The 21927-nt window shown below is 45.4% G+C and overlaps 1 protein-coding gene across 1 annotated transcript in view; it reads right to left on the reverse strand.

Annotated features, from left to right (window-relative positions):
- Window positions 1-21927, reverse strand: part of ZNF830 (zinc finger protein 830) — a 144992-nt gene that overhangs the window by 39129 nt on the left and 83936 nt on the right. The window contains exon 6 of the mRNA XM_075316538.1: window positions 4268-4349. Within this exon, the coding sequence (XP_075172653.1) occupies window positions 4268-4349 (82 nt within the window). The remainder of the gene's footprint in view (window positions 1-4267; window positions 4350-21927) is intronic.

Raw genomic sequence — 21927 nt, forward strand, 5'->3', positions numbered from 1 at the left:
GCACAATACTACAGGGCACAATACTACTGGGCACTACTACAAGGATGAGCACAATACTACTGAGCACAATACTACAGGGATGAGCATAATACTGCTGGGCACAATACAGTCATATGAAAAAGTTTGGGCATCCCTATTAATGTTAATCTTTTTTCTTTATAACAATTTGGGCTTTTTGCAACAGCTATTTCAGTTTCATATATCTAATAACTGATGGACTCAGTAATATTTGGGCACCTCAACATAAAAGTGACATTATTATTTTGTAGATCCTCCTTTTGCAAAAATAACAGTCTCTAGTCGCTTCCTGTAGCTTTTAATGAGTTCCTGGATGAAGGTATATTTGACCATTCCGGTTTACAAAAAAATTCCAGTTCAGTTGTTTGATGGTCGCCGAGCATGGACAGCATGGACAGCACGCTTCAATCATCTCACAGATTTTCAATGATATTCAGGTCTGGGGACTGGGATGGCCATTCCAGAACATTGTAATTGTTCCTCTGCATGAATGCCGGAGTAGATTTGGAGCGGTGTTTTGGATCATTGTCTTGCTGAGATATCCATCCCCTACGTAACTTCAACTTCGTCCCTGATTCTTGCACATTATTGTCAAGAATCTGCTGATACTGAGTTGAATCCATGCGATCCTCAACTTTAACAAGATTCCCGGTGCCGGCATTGGCCACACAGCCCCAAAGCATGATGGAACCTCCACCTAATTTTACTGTGGGTAGCAAGTGCTTTTCTTGGCCTTTCTGGGCTTAACAAGATCTATACCTGTGTTCTTCCATTTCCTTACTATGGTCCTCACAGTGGAAACTGACAGTTTAAATCTCTGAGACAACTTTTTGTATCCTTCCCCTGAACAACTATTTTGAATAATCTTTGTTTTCAGATCATTTGAGAGTTGTTTTGAGGAGCCCATGATGCCACTCTTCATAGGAGATTCAAATAGGAGAACAACTTGCAAGTGGCCACCTTAAATACCTTTTCTCATGATTGGATACACCTGCCTATGAAGTACGAAGCTCAATTAGGTTACAAAACCAATTTAGTGCTTTAGTAAGTCAGTAAAAAGTAGTTAGGAGTGTTCAAATCAAGAATTTGATAAGGGTGCCCATACTTTTGCACCGGTCAAATTTTGTTTAACTGTGGATTGCACATTTTCTGTTAGTACAATAAACCTCATTTCAATCCAGAAATATTACGGAGTCCATCAGTTATTAGATATATGAAACTGAAATAGCTGTTGCAAAAACCCAAATTGTTATAAAGAAAAAAGGTTAACATTAATAGGGGTGCCCAAACTTTTTCATATGACTAACTGCTCATAGAAGGACTATTACAGATCATTACAGGGTTATACTGGTAATTCCAGATTAAAGTGGATCAGAGGGAGAGTGTATCCAGTACTCTCTTCAGCATCAGCATCATGCAGATGGCCATTGTAAAATTTAGGCCACTCACGTCCACAAATTGACAACATGACTGGCTCCATCTGTAGCTCCCCTTGCTTGTGAACGGATGCAGGAACTGTCTGGTCTGCAAATTATGTACTCTAAACCAAAGGGAGGCCTAAGTATCTAAGGGGTAAATATCAGAGATCCAAGAACACCAACCCAAACCAACCTGTGCAATATGCATGAGTAAACGTTTGTACAAAATATATGCAGTGTAAGCCCCCTCAATCAATATTTGTATATGATGCTACACCAAAATAATGCAAAAAACAAACATAGCAGCATGGTAATCGCTAAAGTGTTTTTCAGAATATGTAGGTAATGATTTTATAGTACAGTGCAAAATGCATGGATGAAACACTTTGGTAAAAAAATGCACTGTAATCAACAGATGTCTGTGAAAGTACAGTACAAGCAGCAAGAAACAAAGGGCAGCACTGAAATCACTAACGTGTCCAGTGCTGATGAAACCTCTGTGGTGCCCTGTACAGAGTAGTCAAGCCGCATGAGCAAGTCACAGAGGTATTAGGGTGCATATATAATACCTTACCACAGGTCCATAGTACCAACAGCTCCCCGATCCACGTTTCGCGTTTGCGTCATCATCAAGTTTCGTAAGATACATTCTGATAAGCTCACTTCACCTGGATATCCCTGTGACTGCCCTGTACTGAGATTTCATCAGCCTCACTATGCTGCAATGCTGAGTGCACAGTGTAGAACACTACAATGGGTACAACACTACAGTGGGTACAGACAGCAGAATACCTTGTCACACACAACAGGGGAGCAGCATTGGGGAGTTAGGGACTGACAGACACACTGACATAAGGAGGAGGCGGCGAAAGCTACAAGTTCAGAAGGGCGACATCAGTAGCAAGGAAGAGGCACCAGCCTCAACATCTCTCATCCTCCTCCACTTCATCTTTCTCATGACTATCCGAAATACTCAGCACTAATGTACTGAGCTATTAGATAGCCACTTGCCCACAGGGCAGGAGACTGCGAGCTATGGGTTGGGGGCTGCTTGATCAAGGCTATTATTGTGGCAACATAGCCATCTATCACAGTCAAACTAACAATCTTGCACAACAAATAACAAGTACACTGAGGAGTTAATTTTATTAAAGGGTTATACTCATGATTTTAAAGGTATCAATTTTCCATAGAATAAGTCACACATTTCTAATCGATGGGGTTAAATGATCCAATGAATTAAGCTCTTACATGTCTGATCAGAATGAGCAACCACTTTCTTCACTGGCTATGGGACTGGGGAAGAATGAGAATTGTTCTCAAACATATAAAATGTGTATATAGTAAATTATAGGATGTGACCCACAATTTATGGAGAAGGTGAACTGTACCATTAGGGGGCTGCAGCACTGTCCTAATATGGAAGAAACAGAAGCTTCAGTGGCACCCCACGTCAAATTCCATGGCACCCAAATGCATCTCAAGGTTCTGGCCAACTGGTCCAGAAAGCCACTATCTATCCTATTTCCTTGAGACGACTGGATTGTCATTGTAAATAATCACTTGTACCTTGCCCTCCCATCTCATTGTAGATTGTAAGCTCTCACGAGCAGGGTTGTCTTTTTTTCCCCTCTAAATATTGTATCTTCTATAACTGTTACTTGTTTGTATATGATGCTCCTGAATTGTAAAGCGCTGTGGAATATACTGGCACTATAGAAATAAAGATTATTATTATTATATTGTTAGCAAGTCCCTAAAAATACTGAGTAAAAAAGGAAGCCCGTATCTCAACATTTTCACAAAGCCAGAGGCTACCATCCATTATGTATTATCATAGGCGCTCAAAAGGCAAAAAAACTGACTGTTTGTCTATTATTTGTCTAAGTTTGTTATTGGAATTTTTCAAAAAGACAAAAAAAGAAAAAGATTTATTCATCGCTGTTTAAGCCAGTTTGCTGGCATAAAACACTGAAAAGTTACAAAATGTTTGTACAACGCAAAATTTGAGTAAAAACGTAACAATTTTTGGCATTTTTCCAATACTCCCAGCCAGCTGTGCCAATATGTGCAGAGCATGGGCAGGGTGTGGTTATGCCATTCTTACTCCAGAAATGTTACTCCAGTCTGGTGAGGCACATGCCACTGGGAAAATGTGTCCAATTCATTAAGTCGTGTGTGTCTCAATGAATTCAGTGCATCCTTCTGCACCACGCCGCTTCATTAAGGCTGTCGTATGCAATGCCGGTCTTAACGAATTGTAATGCTAGAGATTGTGCAAAAAATAATAAAAAACTCAATATGTCAATTACATCTGAATTACATTGTTTACAGAAAACAAAAAAGATTAAGCAAGTCATGCCATAGATATAAGATCGTGAAGCAATGTAAAGCGCAGTAGATGGTAAGAGGTAGTAATTGAGGCATTAATTGATTACAGCAGTGAGCTGAGGAGCTAATCGTTCTTCCATTGACTAAGTGTACTTCGATTCAAGTGACAGGTCACAAAGTCAGCTAGGTTTCATCTTCCAAGAATCTTGCCAAGAATTACTTAGCAGTTATTACAGCATGGCAAACAAATGCACGACCATGTTGTGAAATGAAGACCAGGATCAAAAGGAGTAAAGCTATGCTGGGTTGGCAGGTTTACGTTTGTTTAATCAGCAGGATATGAAAGCGAAGAAGGGCTGGAAAATCAGAATTTAGTACCAGAAATCCAGCACCTGCCATAATCTGTGCCTCTGCCAAATATAATAATTGTCATCGCATTTGCATCATCCCAAATCATGTAAATAATATTCATTCTATAAATTATATAACACAAAACGTACCTTTCAACAGCTTTTTCCTGTATGTCTGCCTTCAAAATAGACCCGGAATGAGAAACCATGGGTGTTTTGCTGTCAAAGAAATCTGAAAAACAAAACCGACACATCATGTTATGCTCCACACTGATGAAGTGATACGTTTACATACATTAGGTTGAAGACATTAAAACATTATATGAAAATATTTATCCCCTCCATATATTCCAGGTAAACCATTATTAGGACAGTTATGACAAGCAATTTTTCAAACAAAGGTTCACAAAGAGCCTTCCATTTATAATTCACTACATCAAAATTCCAGAGGGTGCAAGGTTCACCTATCTGTGCTTGAAAGAGCAAAAAACTAATACAAGGCTTTACAAACTTCTGATACAAGAGGTATACATGTAGCAGTAATTTAAAGGGAATCTGGCAGCAGGTTTTTGCTATATAAGCTGAAGCTAGCATGCTTGAAGGGTTAAGACAGAAGGTTCAGGCATGCTTGTGTTGTTACAGTCGATCTTTTGTTTATTTGCTATGTTTGGTTTAGTAGCCAGATCCTTATCATTGCTGTAACTAGCTCCCTGCTGTCATGTTGTCTGGCCCACCCCCTCCTCTGATTGACACCTCACAGTCAATGTACAATATATATATATCTATAGAGAGCCTGGTCTGGGTGGGGGAAGCTCTCTAGAGTCTGCTACATGACTAAAGTTAAAAATGCACATTCTGTCAGATTACTGGGTGTAGCATTTCTAAGGGATTGATCGTCAGATTGAGAATATCCTTAATATCCTTGCCTACATTATGCTGGTCTCAGATGAAAAGCCAAAAATTTGCCAACAGATTCCCTTTAAGACCTGCCTTCAAGTCCACTACCCTCTTCGCTTGAAATTGGAGGGGGGGGGGAGGGGGGAATCATAAAAAAAAAAAAAAGAATCGTGGACCTCCACAAGTCTGGTGCACCCCCTGGATTGTTCTGTCACCTTTAAGTACAACAGTAAGAGACCTTTTGATGTTACTGGCGGAAACAGGTATAAAGCTATAGCTGTCAAGGAAGAAGCTATGGCTGCAACTGCACAAGGGAACAAATATACAGTGTGTTCGTAAAAAAGGGAATTTTGTTTACTTACCGTAAATTCCTTTTCTTCTAGCTCCAATTGGGAGACCCAGACAATTGGGGTGTATAGGCTATGCCTCCGGAGGCCGCACAAAGTATTACACTAAAAGTGTAAAGCCCCTCCCCTTCTGCCTATACACCCCCCGTGCTCCCACGGGCTCCTCAGTTTTGGTGCAAAAGCAAGAAGGAGGAAAAGAATTATAAACTGGTTTAAAGTAAATTCAATCCGAAGGAATATCGGAGAACTGAAACCATTCAACATGAACAACATGTGTACACACAAAAAAACAGGGGCGGGTGCTGGGTCTCCCAATTGGAGCTAGAAGAAAAGGAATTTACGGTAAGTAAACAAAATTCCTTTCTTCTTTGTCGCTCCATTGGGAGACCCAGACAATTGGGACGTCCAAAAGCAGTCCCTGGGTGGGTAAAATAATACCTCGTGATAGAGCCGTAAAACGGCCCCTTCCTACAGGTGGGCAACCGCCGCCTGAAGGACTCGTCTACCTAGGCTGGCATCCGCCGAAGCATAGGTATGCACCTGATAGTGTTTCGTGAAAGTGTGCAGGCTCGACCAGGTAGCTGCCTGACACACCTGCTGAGCCGTAGCCTGGTGCCTCAAAGCCCAGGACGCGCCCACGGCTCTGGTAGAATGGGCCTTCAGCCCTGAGGGAACCGGAAGCCCAGCAGAACGGTAAGCTTCGAGAATTGGTTCCTTGATCCACCGAGCCAGGGTTGATTTGGAAGCCTGTGACCCTTTACGCTGGCCAGCGACAAGGACAAAGAGTGCATCCGAGCGGCGCAGGGGCGCCGTCCGAGAAATGTAGAGCCTGAGTGCTCTCACCAGATCTAACAAGTGCAAATCCTTTTCACATTGGTGAACCGGATGAGGACAAAAAGAAGGTAAGGAGATATCCTGATTGAGATGAAAGGGGGATACCACTTTAGGGAGAAATTCCGGAACCGGACGCAGAACCACCTTGTCCTGGTGAAACACCAGGAAAGGGGCTTTGCATGACAGCGCTGCTAGCTCAGACACTCTCCGAAGTGAAGTGACTGCTACTAGAAAAACCACTTTCTGCGAAAGGCGTGAGAGAGAAATATCTCTCATTGGCTCGAATGGTGGTTTCTGAAGAACCATCAGCACCCTGTTCAGATCCCAGGGTTCTAACGGCCGCTTGTAAGGAGGAACGATGTGACAAACCCCCTGCAGGAACGTGCGTACCTGTGGAAGTCTGGCTAGACGCTTCTGGAAAAACACAGAGAGCGCTGAGACTTGTCCCTTAAGGGAGCCGAGCGACAAACCCTTTTCCAGTCCAGATTGAAGGAAGGACAGAAAAGTGGGCAAGGCCAAAGGCCAGGGAGAAAAACCCTGAGCAGAGCACCACGACAGGAAAATTTTCCACGTCCTGTGGTAGATCTTGGCGGACGTTGGTTTCCTAGCCTGTCTCATAGTGGCAATGACGTCTTGAGATAACCCTGAAGACGCTAGGATCCAGGACTCAATGGCCACACAGTCAGGTTGAGGGCCGCAGAATTCAGATGGAAAAACGGCCCTTGAGATAGCAAGTCTGGTCGGTCTGGTAGTGCCCACGGTTGGCCGACCGTGAGATGCCACAGATCCGGGTACCACGACCGCCTCGGCCAGTCTGGAGCGACGAGGATGACGCGGCGGCAGTCGGCCCTGATCTTGCGTAACACTCTGGGCAACAGTGCCAACGGAGGAAACACATAAGGGAGCTGAAACTGCGACCAATCCTGAACTAAGGCGTCTGCCGCCAGAGCTCTGGGATCTTGAGACCGTGCCATGAACGTCGGTACCTTGTTGTTGTGCCGGGACGCCATGAGGTCGACGTCCGGCACCCCCCAGCGGCAACAGATCTCCTGAAACACGTCCGGGTGAAGGGACCATTCCCCTGCGTCCATGCCCTGGCGACTGAGATAATCTGCTTCCCAGTTTTCCACGCCTGGGATGTGAACTGCAGAGATGGTGGAGGCCGTGGCTTCCACCCACATCAAAATCCGCCGGACTTCCTGGAAGGCTTGCCGACTGCGTGTGCCGCCTTGGTGGTTGATGTATGCCACCGCTGTGGAATTGTCCGACTGAATTCGGATGTGCTTGCCTTCCAGCCACTGCTGGAACGCTTTCAGGGCAAGATACACTGCCCGTATTTCCAGAACATTGATCTGAAGCGAGGACTCTTGCTGGGTCCACGTACCCTGAGCCCTGTGGTGGAGAAAAACCGCTCCCCACCCTGACAGACTCGCGTCCGTCGTGACCACCTCCCAGGATGGGGGTAGGAAGGATTTCCCCTTCGATAATGAAGTGGGAAGAAGCCACCACCGAAGGGAAGCTTTGGTCGCCTGAGAGAGGGAGACGTTCCTGTCGAGGGACGTCGGCTTCCTGTCCCATTTGCGTAGGATGTCCCATTGAAGAGGACGCAGGTGAAACTGCGCGAAAGGGACTGCCTCCATTGCTGCCACCATCTTCCCCAGGAAGTGCATGAGGCGCCTCAAGGGGTGTGACTGGCCTTGAAGGAGAGATTGTACCCCTTTCTGTAGTGACCGCTGCTGGATCAGCGGAAGCTTCACTATCGCTGAGAGGGTAAGAAACTCCATGCCAAGGTATGTCAGCGATTGGGCCGGTGTCAGATTTGACTTTGGAAAATTGATGATCCACCCGAAACTCTGGAGAGTCTCCAGGGTAGCGTCGAGGCTGTGTTGGCATGCCTCTTGAGAGGGTGCCTTGATCAACAGATCGTCCAAGTACGGGATCACCGAGTGACCCTGAGAGTGGAGGACCGCTACTACAGTAGCCATAACCTTGGTGAAAACCCGTGGGGCTGTTGCCAGGCCGAACGGCAGTGCCACGAACTGCAGGTGTTCGTTTTCTATGGCGAAGCGCAAGAAGCGCTGGTGCTCTGGAGCAATCGGTACGTGGAGATAAGCATCTTTGATATCGATCGATGCAAGGAAATCTCCTTGGGACATTGAGGCGATGACGGAGCGGAGGGATTCCATCCGGAACCGCCTGGTCTTTACGTGTTTGTTGAGAAGTTTCAGGTCCAGGACAGGACGGAAAGACCCGTCCTTCTTTGGGACCACAAACAAGTTGGAGTAAAAACCGTGGCCCTGTTGCTGAAGAGGAACAGGGACCACCACTCCTTCTGCCTTCAGAGTGCCCAGCGCCTGCATAAGAGCCTCGGCTCGCTCGGGAGGCGGGGATGACCTGAAGAATCGAGTCGGGGGACGAGAGGTGAACTCTATCTTGTAACCGTGAGACAGAATGTCTCTCACCCAACGGTCTTTTACCCGTGGCAGCCAGGTGTCGCAAAAGCGGGAGAGCCTGCCACCGACCGAGGATGCGGAGTGAGGAGGCCGAAAGTCATGAGGAAGCCGCTTTGGTAGCGGCACCTCCGGTGGTCTTTTTAGGACGTGACTTAGACCGCCATGCATCAGAGTTCCTTTGATCTTTCTGAGGCCTTTTGGACGAGGAGAATTGGGACCTGCCCGCGCCCCGAAAGGACCGAAACCTCGACTGCCCCCTCCTCTGTTGGGGTATGTTCGGTTTGGGCTGGGGTAAGGATGTATCCTTTCCCTTGGATTGTTTGATGATTTCATCCAAACGCTCGCCAAACAATCGGTCGCCAGAAATTGGCAAACTGGTTAAGCGCTTTTTGGAAGCAGAATCTGCCTTCCATTCCCGTAGCCACAAGGCCCTGCGTAGTACCACCGAATTGGCGGCTGCAACCGCCGTACGGCTCGCAGAGTCCAGGACAGCATTAATAGCGTAAGACGCAAATGCCGACGTCTGAGTGGTTATGGACGCCACCTGTGGCGCGGACGTGCGTGTGGCTGCGTCAATTTGCGCTTGACCTGCTGAGATAGCTTGTAGCGCCCATACGGCTGCGAATGCTGGGGCAAAAGAAGCGCCGATAGCTTCATAGATGGATTTCAACCAGAGCTCCATCTGCCTGTCAGTGGCATCTTTGAGTGAAGCCCCATCTTCCACTGCAAGTATGGATCTAGCTGCCAGTCTGGAGATTGGAGGATCCACTTTGGGACACTGAGCCCAACTTTTGACCACGTCAGGGGGAAAGGGATAACGTGTATCCTTAAGGCGCTTAGAAAAACGCTTATCTGGACAAGCATGGTGATTCTGGACTGCCTCTCTGAAATCAGAGTGGTCCAGAAACATACTCTGTGTACGCTTGGGAAACCTGAAACGGAATTTCTCCTGCTGAGAAGCCGACTCCTCCGCCAGAGGAGCTGAGGGAGAAATATCCAGCATTAGATTGATGGACGCAATAAGATCGTTCACTATGGCGTCCCCGTCAGGAGTATCAAGATTGAGAGCGGCCTCAGGATCAGAATCCTGATCAACTGCCTCCGCTTCATCAACCAGAGATTCCCCCCTCTGAGACCCTGCACAATATGATGATGTCGAGGGAAATTTTAAGCGAGCTCGCTTAGTCGGTCTGGGGCTGGGGTCTGTGTCAGAACCCTCAGCCTGGGACCCATGAGATACCCCGGGAGGACATTGTTGGTCCAACTGAGGGGGGCCAGGGAGCAATGATTCAACAGTGTCCCTGTGCTGAGATACCGGTCTGGACTGCAAGGCTTCTAGTATCTTAGCCATAGTCTCAGAGAGTTTTGCAAACTCCGTCCCCGTCACCTGGACAGTGTCAGCAGGTGGCTCCCCCTGGGCCCCTCTTAGCAGAGGCTCTGGCTGAGTAAGTGCAGCAGGGGCCGAACAGTGCACACAATGAGGGTCAGTGGAACCTGCCGGTAGCGGGGTCGTACATGCGGCGCAGGCAGCATAAAAAGCCTGTGTTTTGGCACCCCTGCCTTTCGTGGGCGCCATGCTATTATCTTCCCTGAGCAACACAATAGGGTATATAGCCAGAAATCAACTGTGCACCATACAGTGTAAAATATATATACCATAAACATATAATGTTACACTACTGCACAATGGGGCTAGCACCACAGGTGCTGCTTACCACCCGCTTAAAGCGGTTGTGAGGCCACCAGAGTCCCTGCCTGGGTCTCCCAGACTTTGTCCCCCTCTGCAGCGTCCGAGGAGCTGACAGGAATGGCTGCCGGCGTCCTGAGGAGAGAAGGGAGCCGTGGGCGTGACCCAGAAAGTGCGGGAACTGGTGCCCGCACTGTGCACAGTGAGGGGGGTGGAGTATGCAAAGCATGCTCCAGCCCTCAGTGCTGCTCGTTCTGTGCAGCGTCCCGCCCTTCCCCTGCCTGTCAGGGCTGGGGGTGGGAAGAAAAGAAACTAGGCCGCAAAAAGCCGGGGACTCTAGTAATAAACGCGGCCGCCGTAAAAGCGCGGCCGGCGTGGAAATCCCCGGCGCACTACAAGTCCCAGCCACGCCGCGGTGTTTCCATGGCAGCGGCGGTCAGTGCGGCAGTCCCTATACATAAACACACTCAGCAACGCTGAGTGTGTAATGGCACATATTAACCCGGTCAGCGCCGAGGTCCCCGGTGCACTAGCACACCCAGCAAAGCTGGAGTGTTGCTGTGCGCTGTCCCCACAGGGATACAGAGTACCTCCAAGTAGCAGGGCCATGTCCCTGAACGATACCCGGCTCCTATCCAGCAGGCTCCACAGGAGTTGTGGATGAAGCACGGTCTCAGTGCCTGGAGACCGATAGGATCCCACTTCACCCAGAGCCCTAAGGGGGATGGGGAAGGAAAACAGCATGTGGGCTCCAGCCTCCGTACCCGCAATGGATACCTCAACCTTAACCACACCGCCGACAAGAGTGGGGTGAGAAGGGAGCATGCTGGGGGCCCTATATGGGCCCACTTTTCTTCCATCCGATATAGTCAGCAGCTGCTGCTGACCAATCTGTGGAGCTGTGCGTGCATGTCTGCCTCCTTTGCACAAAGCAAAAAACTGAGGAGCCCGTGGGAGCACGGGGGTGTATAGGCAGAAGGGGAGGGGCTTTACACTTTTAGTGTAATACTTTGTGCGGCCTCCGGAGGCATAGCCTATACACCCCAATTGTCTGGGTCTCCCAATGGAGCGACAAAGAAATCATGGTGCACTTTTGGCCGGTCACAGGAAAGCAGCAAAAGACCAAAGAAATGTGAAATCTGCACCAAATAATAGGAAACCCCTCCCAGTTTCTGTAGCATGATGTGGCAGCATGTGCGCATGAATAGGTGTGACACTGGGAGGGTTTCCTTTTATTTGGTGCAGATTTCACATTTCTATCGTCTTTTGTTGCTTTCCTGTGACCAGTAAAAGTGCACCATGCCTTTATAGACACACTATTATTGTATGAAATAATGCCTTCTGATCTGATGGAACAAAAATGCAACTGCCCTGTCATAATGACCTTTGTTAGCTATAGAAGAAAGAGGGGGAGGCCTAGAAAATAAAGAACACCATCCCAGCAAGACGTGGGGGTGCATGGCTGCAGGAGTGACTGGTGAGGGCGAGTTACTGCAGCGAAATATCATGACATCAACCAGGAGTACAGCTTAGCCACAAGGTGGTTTTCCAACTAGAGTAGACAGTGATTCCAAAGTTGTGGCAAAATGGCTTTAGAACAACAAAGTGAAGCTTAAAAGAGGCGGTCAATACCAAAATCCAGTTATATAGGGGACCTAGCCCTTATATAAATCGTATAAGCAGTCTATAGTTCATTGCTGTAATGACTTTTAACCATTTTTTCGCTGTCTGATTCTTTTTTTTCGCCTTCCTTCTTCCGAGAGATGTAACTTTTTTATTTTTCAGTCAATATGGTCATGTGAAGGCTCGTTTTTTGCAGAACGAGTTGTACTTTTGAATGAAATTATTAGTTTTACCATATAGTGTACTGTTAAAAAGGAAAAAAAAATCCAAATGCGGAAAAATTGCAAAAAAAAAAAGTGCAATTGCACTATTGTTTTTGAGATATTTTATTCACTGTGTTCACTATATGGCAAAACTGATGTGTGGGTGTGATAGGTTTACTTTTATCTAAGGGGTTAAAAAAAAAATTCTGAAGTTTGTCCAAAAATAAAAGTGGCATACGTTTTGCACCATTTTCCGCAACATATTGTTCTCATTTTTCGGGATCTATGGCTCAGTGATGGCTTATTTTTTGCATTTTAAGCTGTTTTTAACGGTACCATTTTTGCGCTACGTTTTGATCGATTGTTATTGCACTTTGCACAAACTTTGTGGCGACCAAAAAACAAATTTTGAAGTTTGGAATTTTTTTGCCGCTACGCCGTTTATTGATATTTTGACAGATTGGGCATTTCTGAACGTGGCGATACCAAATGTGTGTATTTTTTTAACCCTTTAATTTTCAATGGGCAAAAGGGTGGCGATTTGAATTTTTAGTTTTTTTTAACTTTTTTTTTCTTTTATATTTTATTTTACTAGTCCCCCTAGGGGGCTATAAGGATCAGCAGTCTGCTCACTCATTCTTTTCTCCCGATCAGAGCAGCACCACTCAGATCGGGAGAAAAGAATCTCTTGTAAGCTGTGGTACTCGGCTGCTGGTTACAAGACGTGAGTCATGTGAGCTAGAGGAGTCATCACATGACCCTGTGCTACCATGACAATTGGATCCACGTGATCACATTACGTGACTTCCAGTGGTGGCCTGGGAGTATGCGATTACTGCCATTGTCGTTAAAAGGGTACGGTCACATCTTGACAGCGCAATTTAAGAGGTTAACAGGTACAGGTGGATAGCAATTCCACTATGCCTCCTCAATTTGCATACTCATCAGTTTCCTTATTCTGATTGACAGTGCTTGCTTGGCCTGAACGAGTGCTGCCTGAACCCTAATTGCACCGCTGTTCGCAGACACTGGCTGTGAAGGAGTCAGCGGTGACCATAGAGAATGAAGGCAAGACCCTCTTACATCATTACCTTCTATCAGCGACTGCCACACTCAGAAATGGAGCGAGCGGAGTCACAAGAATGACAGGGCAAGGATACATGCAGGGCATCTTTAATGGACCCACCTTCCCCCACAATAATGTGCACAGTTTAGTTTGTTCAAATCATCATCATCATAGAAATGAAAGCAATGTTGAAGGAAAAAATGAAAAGTTATTCCCACAATAGTGTTGCTTTAGGCCCAAATTTTTCATTGTCATAAGGATAACCTGAGAAAATAGACAGCCTAATTTGTTGTGCAATTTCTCCTGAGTACACCGATACCCCATATTTGGTAAAAGACTACTGTTTGGGCGTACAGTAGGGCTGGCTCGTAATGGAAGGAGCACAATTAGACTTTTGAAGCACAAAATTGTCTGGAATGCATAGAGGACACCATTTCACATTTGCAGAGCTTCTGATGGGGGTCGAGGGGTGTTCCACTGTTTAGGCACAAATGACCCTAATTTGAAAACTACACCCCTCAAGAAATGTATCTAGGGGTGTGGTGAACACCTTGAACCCTATGTCGTGAAAATGAAAAAAATACATACTTCCCAGAAGAATTTTGCCTTAGCCCAAGTTTTCATTTTCACAAGGATAACAGGAGAACATGGCCCCCGAAATGTGTTGTGTAATATCTTATGAGTACGCCAATATGTCATATGTGGTCTAAAACTACATTGAAAAGCAATCAATGTATGGTCACTACAATGGTAAATTTGAAGTTCTCACTCATCATCCACTGCTCATTGCTTCTGGAAAACACCCACTGAGTCATAATGGACACTTACACCCGTAGAAAAATTCCCAGAGGGGTGTACCTTCCAAACTGGAGTGACTTGAGGTGGGATTCTGCTCTTCTGACTTTTAAAGGCTCTGTATATGGAGTCCACAAACTACTGTAGGAAAATCTGTGCTCCAAGAACCGAATAACGCACCTTCCCTCCTGAGTTTCAGCGTGTGGATAAGCAGGGCTGTACAGCCACATGTGGGTTATTGATATGCTCAACAGATGTTGTGTGAGACGTTTTGGTGCCATTTTTATTCATTTCCCCACATGAAAATGTAAAGTCCAAAACAACATTTCTGTGGTAAAAGTGTAATTATTTTTCCTTCACTAGCCAATGGTGTAACATTCTGTGGCACACCTGACGTGTCAATATGATCACTGCACCCTTAGATGAATTCTTTGAGAGGTCTGGATTGTATAATGGGGTCACGTTTAGGGCGGCATCTGCTGTTCTAGTTCCTGAGGGGCTTCGGCAATGTGACATGACACCCTCAAACCATTCCAGCTAACTCTGCACTCCAATGTGACAGACCTTCCTTTCTGAGCTTTTCACGCATATATTAAATAGGTTCTGCAATAAAGATGTGTATAGAAATCAATGAAATATACTGCTTTACTGGTTAGAAGCACTAGGTGGCAGTATGGTAATGCAATCCTTTCTGGCAGACCGAATAATGGAATATCAGAACTAAATACATGTGTCAAGGACAGAAATGATATGCAGCCAATACAAGTCAGCCACAAATACCTCTGTGTTGTGGAGAAGTGCGGGCTATATTCTCTTCCCTCCACCTTGTGTTTGTAACCAGTAAAGCAGTAGATTTCTATTGTTGGTTTCTATGCGCAGCTTTATTGCAGAACCTGTTTGATATTTTATAGATGCTATATACACTACAGTTCAAACGTTTAGGTTCATTTAGATATTTCCTTATTTTTGAAAGAACAGCACATTTTTTTTCAATGAAGCGAACATTAAATTAAACAGAACTATACTCTATACATTGTTAATGTGGTAAATGACTATTCTAGCTGCAAAAGTCTTTTTTAATCCAATATCTACATAGGTGTATATAGGTCCATATCCAACAATCACCACTCCAGTGTTCTAATGGTACATTATATTTGCTGTGTTAGAAGGCTAATGGATGTTTAGAAATCCCTTGTGCAAGTATGTTAGCACAGCTGAACACAGTTTTGCTGATTAGAGAAGCTATAAAACTGACCTTCCTTTGAACTAGTTGAGAATCTGGAGCATTACATTTGTTGGTTCCATTAAACTCTCAAAATGGCCAGAAAGAGAACTCATGTGAAACTCGACAGTCTATTCTTGTTCTTAGAAATTAAGGATATTCCATGCGAGAAATTTACAAGAAACTGAAGATTTCCTACAATGGTGTGTACTACTTCCTTCAGAGGAGAGCGCACACAGGCTCTAACCAGAGTAGAAAGAGAAGTGAGAGGTCCCACTGCACAACTGAGCAACAAGACAAGTACATTAGAGTCTCTAGTTTGAGAAATCGACGTCTCACAGGTCCTCAACTGGCAGCTTCATTAAATAGTACCCGAAAAACGCCAGTGTCAATGTCTATGGTGAAGAGGCGAATTCGGGATGCTGGCCTTCAGGGCAAAGTGGCAAAGAAAAAGCCATATCTGAGACTGGCTAATAAAAGAAAAAGATTAATATGGGCAAGAGGACACAGATATTAGACAGAGCTTGATTGGAGCCAATTTCATCCTACAACAGGACAATGACCCAAAGCACACCTCCAAATTATGCACGAACTATTTAGGGAAGGAGCAGGCAGCTGGTATATCTATAATGGAGAGGCCAGACCAGTCATCAGATCTCAACCCTAGTAAGCTGTTGTGGGAGCAGCTTGATCGTATGGTACGGAAAAAGTGCCCATCAAGCCAATCCAACTTGTGGGAGAGGCTTCTGGAAGCATGGGGTGAAATATCTCTAGATTACCTCTGCAAAGTAACAGCTAGAATGCCAAAGGTCTGCAAAGCTGGCATTTCTGCAATGGGAGCACTCTGTGCCGAAAGCAAAGCTTGAAGGAGAAAATTATTATTTCAAGTAAAAATCATTATTTCTAACCTAGTCAATGTCTGGACTATATATTCTATTCATTATGCAACTCACTTGATAAATCAAAGTATGATTTTTCATGGCAAAGACAAAATTGTCTGGGTGACCCCAAACTTTTTAACGGTAGTGTATACTTCCATCTCATGAGATTGATATGCTTAAGCACACTTGATACAATGTTCTACCTCATCTTCTATCACTAGCACTTTATTTTTGAAATATATTGTGCACTTTATATATTAACCTCTCATTCATTTCCTAAATACTTGAAATATGCACATTCTAATATTTTATTTCATCCTTTCAAGTGTATATATTTTGTGTGCTATTTGTATTATCTTATTAGGGGACTTACCTCTTACTCCTGTATGCTGTATATTTACCTCGGTATAATGCCTGGTCCCTCATTTTCTCAGTGTAATAGCCTCTTGTTTTAATTTTTTGTAATTTTAATAATACTTAAGAAAAATACAAATAGTGTTGAAGCCACATTACATACACTGGCACATCTCAACACTGTCTATTATATACACAGCTCCACTCTATTTTCCTTAACACAATATATTGTGTGGAGCTGTGTATATAATCGTTTGTAGCACCATTCACTTGAGGCCCTTCAAATAACACCTTTAACAGCTATGAAGTACCTATACATCCAAGGCCGCATCTGTTGCTTTAATGCTCGCGAGGTAATCCCACATTATTCCCCACACATCTCCTGATCTGATCAGCAGACATGTGCAGCTAACTGGCGCAGGTGAATCGGAGATTCACCTGTGCCTGTTATCTAGTTAAATTGCGCTGTCAACTCTGACAGCGCGATTTAATGCGCTCCGGCAGGGATAGCACCGTTCCCTACCACCATCGGCAGCCCTATGACACGATCACGGGGTACTAATAGTTGTAATAACAGTGTGAGGTCAGATGATGTCGCTGTCGTGATTCACTTCCTGTTAATGCCGGCAGAGCACCAGCACTCACAGGAGATCAGTATTACTGCTGATCAGAGCGGTACTAAAGCATTTCTCTGAACAGCAGAAGAGATTGGAGAGTGCAGTCATAAAGTCCCCAAGGGGGCTTAGTAAAATCAATAAAAAAAATAGAAAATATGAAAAAATAAAAGAAACCACAAAATTTCAAAATCACGCAACTTTTTCCCCACTGAAATTAAAACAACAACAATAATAAAAATAAAAAGGCACATATTTGGTAACGCCTCGTTCAGAAAAACCAGATTTACCAAACTATAAAATCAATAAATCTGATAGGTGAAAGGTGAAGCGAGAAAAAAAATAAATAAATAAAAAACCAAACCACCAGAATTACGTTTTATTGGATAAAAGTATAACTATACATGCTTGGTATCTGTGAACTCGTACCCACCTGGGGTATCCTATTGCCAGGTCAGTTTTACCATATAATGAACATGGTAAATATAATAAAAAAAATAAATAAATAAATAAAAAAAATTGCTGGGTTGTAAAGGGGTTAAAAGAGTGGTAAGGGACATGACAACATAAACGCAAAATTCACTGATCAGGGGTGATGGGTGTTATAGTATGTGGGTAGGCAGGGTTTGTGTGCCAGGACTGCTTTTTGGTCCCAGTCCGGCCCTGCTTTCGAAACCTCAGCATTGCACACATCCCATATCACATCACAGGCATCCGCACAGCATTATACAGTCATGGACAAAAGTTTTGAGAATGCTACAAATATTAATTTTTTACAAAGTCTACTGCTTAAGTTTTTCTAATGGCAATTTGCATATACTCCAGAATGTCAAAGAGTGATCAGCTTAACAGCAATTACTTGCAAAGTCAATATTGGCTAAGAAAATGAACCCCAAAACACATTTCAACATCATTGCATTCCTGCCTTAAAAGGAGCAGCTAACATTGTTTTAGTGATTGTTCCATTAACACAGGTGTGGGTGTTGATGAGGACAGGGCTGGCGATCAGTCATGATTAAGTAAGAATGACACCACTGGACACTTTAAAAGGAGGCTGGTGCTTGGTATCATTGTTTCTCTTCAGTTAACCATGGTTATCTCTAAAGAAGCACGTGCAGCCATCATTGCTCTGAACAAAAATGGCCTAACAGGGAAGAGTATCGCAGCTACAAAGATTGCACCTCAGTCAACAATCTATCGCATCATCAAGAACTTCAAGGAGAGAGCTTCCATTGTTGCCAAAAAGGCTCCAGGGTGCCCAAGAAGGACCACAAACGCCAGGACCATATCTTAAAACTGTTTCAGCTGCGGGATCGGACTACCAGCAGTGGCAAGCTAGCTGAGCAATGGCAGCAGGCTGGTGTGAGTGCTTCTGCACGCACTTTGAGGCTGAGACTGCTTGAGCAAGGCCTGGTTTCAAGGAGGGCAGCAAAGAAGCCACTTCTCTCCAGAAAAGACATCAGGGACCGACTGATATTCTGCAAAAGGTACAGGGAGTGGACTGCTGAGGACTGGGGTAAAGTCATTTTCCCAGATGAATCCCCTTTTCGATTGTTTGGGACATCTGGAAAACAGCTTACTAGGAGAAGAAGAGGTGAGCGCTACCACCAGTCTTGTCTCATGCCAACTGTTAAGCATCCTGAAACGATTCATGTGTGGGGTTGCTTCTCAGCCAAGAGAATCGGCTCACTCACAGTCTTGCCTAAAAACACAGCCATGAATAAAGAATGGTACCAGAATGTCCTCCAAGAGCAACTTCTCCCAGCAGTCCAAGAGCAGTTTAGCGCCCAACAATGCCTTTTCCAGCATGATGGAGCACCTTGCCATAAAGCAAAGGTGATCACTAAATGGCTCATGGAACAAAACAGAGATTTTGGGGCCATGCCCTGAAAACTCACCAGATCTTAATCCCATTGAGAACTTGTGGGTAATCATCAAGAGACGGGTGGACAAACAAAAACCAACAAATTCTGGCAAAATGCAAGCATTTCTTATGCAAGAATGGACAGCTATCAGTCAGGATTTGGTCCAGAAGTTGATTGACAGCATGCCAGGGAGAATTGCAGAGGTCCTGAAGAGGAAGGGTCAACACTGCAAATATTGACTTGCTGCATTAACTCATTCTAACTGTCAATATAACCTTTTGGTACTCCTAATATGATTGCAATTATATTTCTGTATGTGATGTAAACATCAGACAAACACAATTAAAAACCAAAGGGCAACAGATCATGTGAAAATATAATTTTGGTGTCATTCTCAAAACTTTTGGCCATGACTGTAGACACAAAACCTCACCACAGGAATTCCCCAGGATCCCACACTCCCAAAATTCCACGACAGCCACCCCCCCCCCCCCCCCACCTCCGTCATTATAGACTCAACAAAATGTCACCAGCCTTTGCCCTTTTTCACTTAAAGTTTCTCGTTGATACAGTGACCGAGGGCTAAAGATGGGCAGCGCGTGTCACATCTCTCCTGAGTCCCAGCCACTCTGTCAAATGGCGCATTGCGCTCTGGCCCAGGAGTGACGCCAACAACACGACGAAAATGACATCACACCTAACAGGAGCCCATACATTCTAGCATCTACTGTTTGTACTGCATTTGGCAGTCTTTTTAGTGCATGCGCAGTACAAAATGCGCGGCTTTCCCCGCCCACCAGCTGGCCTGGCATCTGTGATTGGTTGCAGTCAGATGCGCCCCGAGCCTGTTTGACGTGTCTCCCTGCATCCAGTCACCGCACATTGTAGCTCATTCATTCTGCACTCACAGAGGGCAGCCATGCTGCTCTATGGCCACTCGCTGTGATATTCAGATGTAGCAGAGCTGAATCGTCGTGGGACATTCTTTGGATTACGTTGGACCTGCAGAGGTGTGTTGGGGTTAATAAAGTGGTGAAAGAGGGGGCTTTTTTGTATTTTATTTCAAATAAAGGATTTTTTCGGTGTTCATTTACTTTCACTTACAGATTAATGATGCGGATATCATAGATGCCTGCCATCATTAATGTAGGGTTTAGTAGCAGCTGTGCGCTCTTATTAACCCCTCAATACCACGACTAAAACCGCACCAGGGCAACGGGAAGAGCACGTTAAAGCTCTAATGGATGCGACAATCCCGGGCGGCTGGAGGCTGATATTTTTAGGCTGGACCTCCCCAGCCTGAGAATACAGCCCCAGCTGTCAGCTTTATCTTGGCTTGGTATCAAAATTGGGGGGTCAGAAGGTAGTTTGTTTTTTTTTAATTCTTTTTTATTATTTTTTTATTTTTTTTTAAAATTTAAATAAAGCCGCATGCGTTCCTCTTAGGCCGGAGTCACACTTGCAAGGTACTTACACGAGTCTCGCATCGCAGTATCCAGCACAACCGCACACACTCTCCTGACAGGAGTGTGTCGGCTGCATGTAGTTTTATGCAGCTGCACGCTCGTGTCTGGAGAGCGTCAGGCCATGTCGGGTGATGCGATGCGAGACTCGAGCAAGTGTGACTCCGGCCTTACGATACGCTCACAAGAACCGTATGACTCGCACGAGTCTCGCATCGCATCACCTGGCAGCCGCACACTCCCCGGATACAAGCGTGCAGCTCCATAGAACTACATGCAGATGCACACTCCTATCAGGAGCGTGTACGGCTGCCAGGTGATGCGATCCGATACTCGTGCAAGTCATACGGCTCGTGTGAGCGCATCGTAAGGCCAGAGTCACACTTGCACGATTGGTTGCAGTCAACTGACACGCTGCCACTAAGAGTGGGGGCACGTCTAACTGCAACCAATTACACACACCAGTTGGCGGGAAAAGCAGTGAATATTAAATGAGGGTTAAGGGGGCTTTACACGCTGCGACATCTCTAACGATATATCGTCGGGGTCACGGCGTTTGTGACGCACATCTGGCGTCGTTAGCGACGTCACATCCCAGCATGTGACAGGCTGGAGCGACCTAAAACGATCGCAAAAAAGACAAAAATTGTTTGTTTTGGAGAGGTCGTTTAATTAGAAAAAAATCGTTGTCCGGTAAGTAGCGATGTTATTCCTCGTTCCTGCGGCATCCCACATCGCTATGTGTGACACCGCAGGAGCGACGAACATCTCCTTACCTCCGTCCCGCCAGCAATGAGGAAGGAAGAAGGTGGGCAGGATGTTCGGCCCGCTCATCTCCGCTTCTATTGGCCGGCAGCTTAGTGACGCCGCAGTGACGTCGCTATGACACCGAACGCACCTCCCCCTTGAAGGAGGGATTGTTTGGCGGTACAGCGATGTCGCTGACAAGGTATGTGCGTGACGCTGCCGTAGCGATAGTGTTCGCTACGGCAGCGATCACCACATATCGCACGTGGGGCGGGTGCCATCGCGCACGACATCGCTAGCTATAGCTAGCGATGTTGTAGCGTGTAAAGCACCCTTTAATTGTTGGCTTCGGAAGAGAAAGCGTGACCTGGAAGCAGCAGTTTTCTGCGAGTCCACCCAGCTCTAAAAACTAAGTAAATAATTACATGGTTGCGGACAAACACCTAACCCACAGTCTTACGCAGGGCTGGCTCCAGGCGAAAGAATCTCAGTGGGCCCCATGCACACACAGACACGCAACTACACAGATACATACATATTTAGAGACAAATTCAGAAAAATACATCTAAATAGACAAAAATCTATACACAGTTATATATACTGATATACATATACACACACAGTCAGGGGACACGTCTCGTCAGTCAGGGGACACGTCTCGTCAGTCAGGGGACACGTCTCGTCAGTCAGGGGACACGTCTCGTCAGTCAGGGGACACGTCTCGTCAGTCAGGGGACACGTCTCGTCAGTCAGGGGACA

Source organism: Anomaloglossus baeobatrachus, chromosome 6 (genome assembly GCF_048569485.1).
Source record: "Anomaloglossus baeobatrachus isolate aAnoBae1 chromosome 6, aAnoBae1.hap1, whole genome shotgun sequence".
Classification (NCBI taxonomy): Eukaryota; Metazoa; Chordata; class Amphibia; order Anura; family Aromobatidae; genus Anomaloglossus; species Anomaloglossus baeobatrachus.